At 61.1% G+C, this 810-nt stretch overlaps 1 protein-coding gene across 1 annotated transcript in view; it reads left to right on the top strand.

Annotated features, from left to right (window-relative positions):
* ACA1_249910 (EGF family domain containing protein) overlaps positions 1 to 810 on the top strand; it is a gene marked incomplete at both ends in the record, with an annotated part of 3,152 nt that overhangs the window by 1,521 nt on the left and 821 nt on the right. Inside the window, 4 exons of the mRNA XM_004352603.1 lie at positions 112 to 220; positions 298 to 408; positions 506 to 628; positions 680 to 810. The exon at positions 680 to 810 is cut by the window's right edge and continues 10 nt beyond it. Coding sequence (XP_004352655.1) covers positions 112 to 220; positions 298 to 408; positions 506 to 628; positions 680 to 810 — 474 coding nt within the window. The remainder of the gene's footprint in view (positions 1 to 111; positions 221 to 297; positions 409 to 505; positions 629 to 679) is intronic.

Below are 810 nucleotides of genomic sequence, written 5' to 3'. Positions count from 1 at the left end.
TGCGTGTCCCCTTTCCCTCTCTCTTTCCATTGTCATTTCGCTCTTTGTTAACCATCTCCGGCCTAATTGGTGTGTGCGTGTGTGTTGTGTGCAGAACCCTTAAATTCTGAGCCGTGTTCGGTGAGCTCGTCGCACTCGTTCTCGACCCTCCTGGGCGTTGACTCTGGCTACTCTGGGTGTAACTGCCCTCCCGGGAGGTCAGGCTCCCATTGCCAGAACGGTACGAGTTACCAAGTCGCCCCCCCCCCAAACCCCATTGTGCACGCTCACACCACTGACTGGCGGGACCGTTCCCAGTCTACTGCCCCGGCACTCCCGCGTGCAGCGGGCGCGCAATCTGCGACGGTTCGACGGGCTCACCACGCTGCCCCTGTCCCGTGGGCTGGACCGGCTTCGCTTGCGAGATTCGTATGAACACGCACAAACACAAACCCCCCCTCCAATCACACAACACGCACACCGTAGTGTGGCTGATCGATGGCGGGGCTGTGTGTCTCAATCACAGCGGATTGCCCGGGAAGTCCGGCGTGCTCTGGCAATGGCCAGTGTGTGAGCACGGTGGCAGTGCCCTTCTGTCGATGCCACGCCAATTGGACCGGGCCAGCCGGCCAGCCCAACGATTGCTCTGGTACCACCACACCACAACCTCACCACTCAGTTTTCTTTGTCTAAACATCAGACCGTGATCCTGTAACAGTGCCGATCTGCAGCAACAACTGCACGAGCCCGGCCAACGGGGTGTGCACGGCGGCCGACACTGGCGCGCCGCACTGCCAGTGCCTCACGGGCTGGACACTCGGACCCGACCTC

The sequence above is a fragment of the Acanthamoeba castellanii genome, assembly GCF_000313135.1.
Source record: "Acanthamoeba castellanii str. Neff unplaced genomic scaffold scf7180000084767, whole genome shotgun sequence".
Classification (NCBI taxonomy): domain Eukaryota; phylum Discosea; order Longamoebia; family Acanthamoebidae; genus Acanthamoeba; species Acanthamoeba castellanii.
This window is presented reverse-complemented; position numbering and strand designations above follow the sequence as displayed.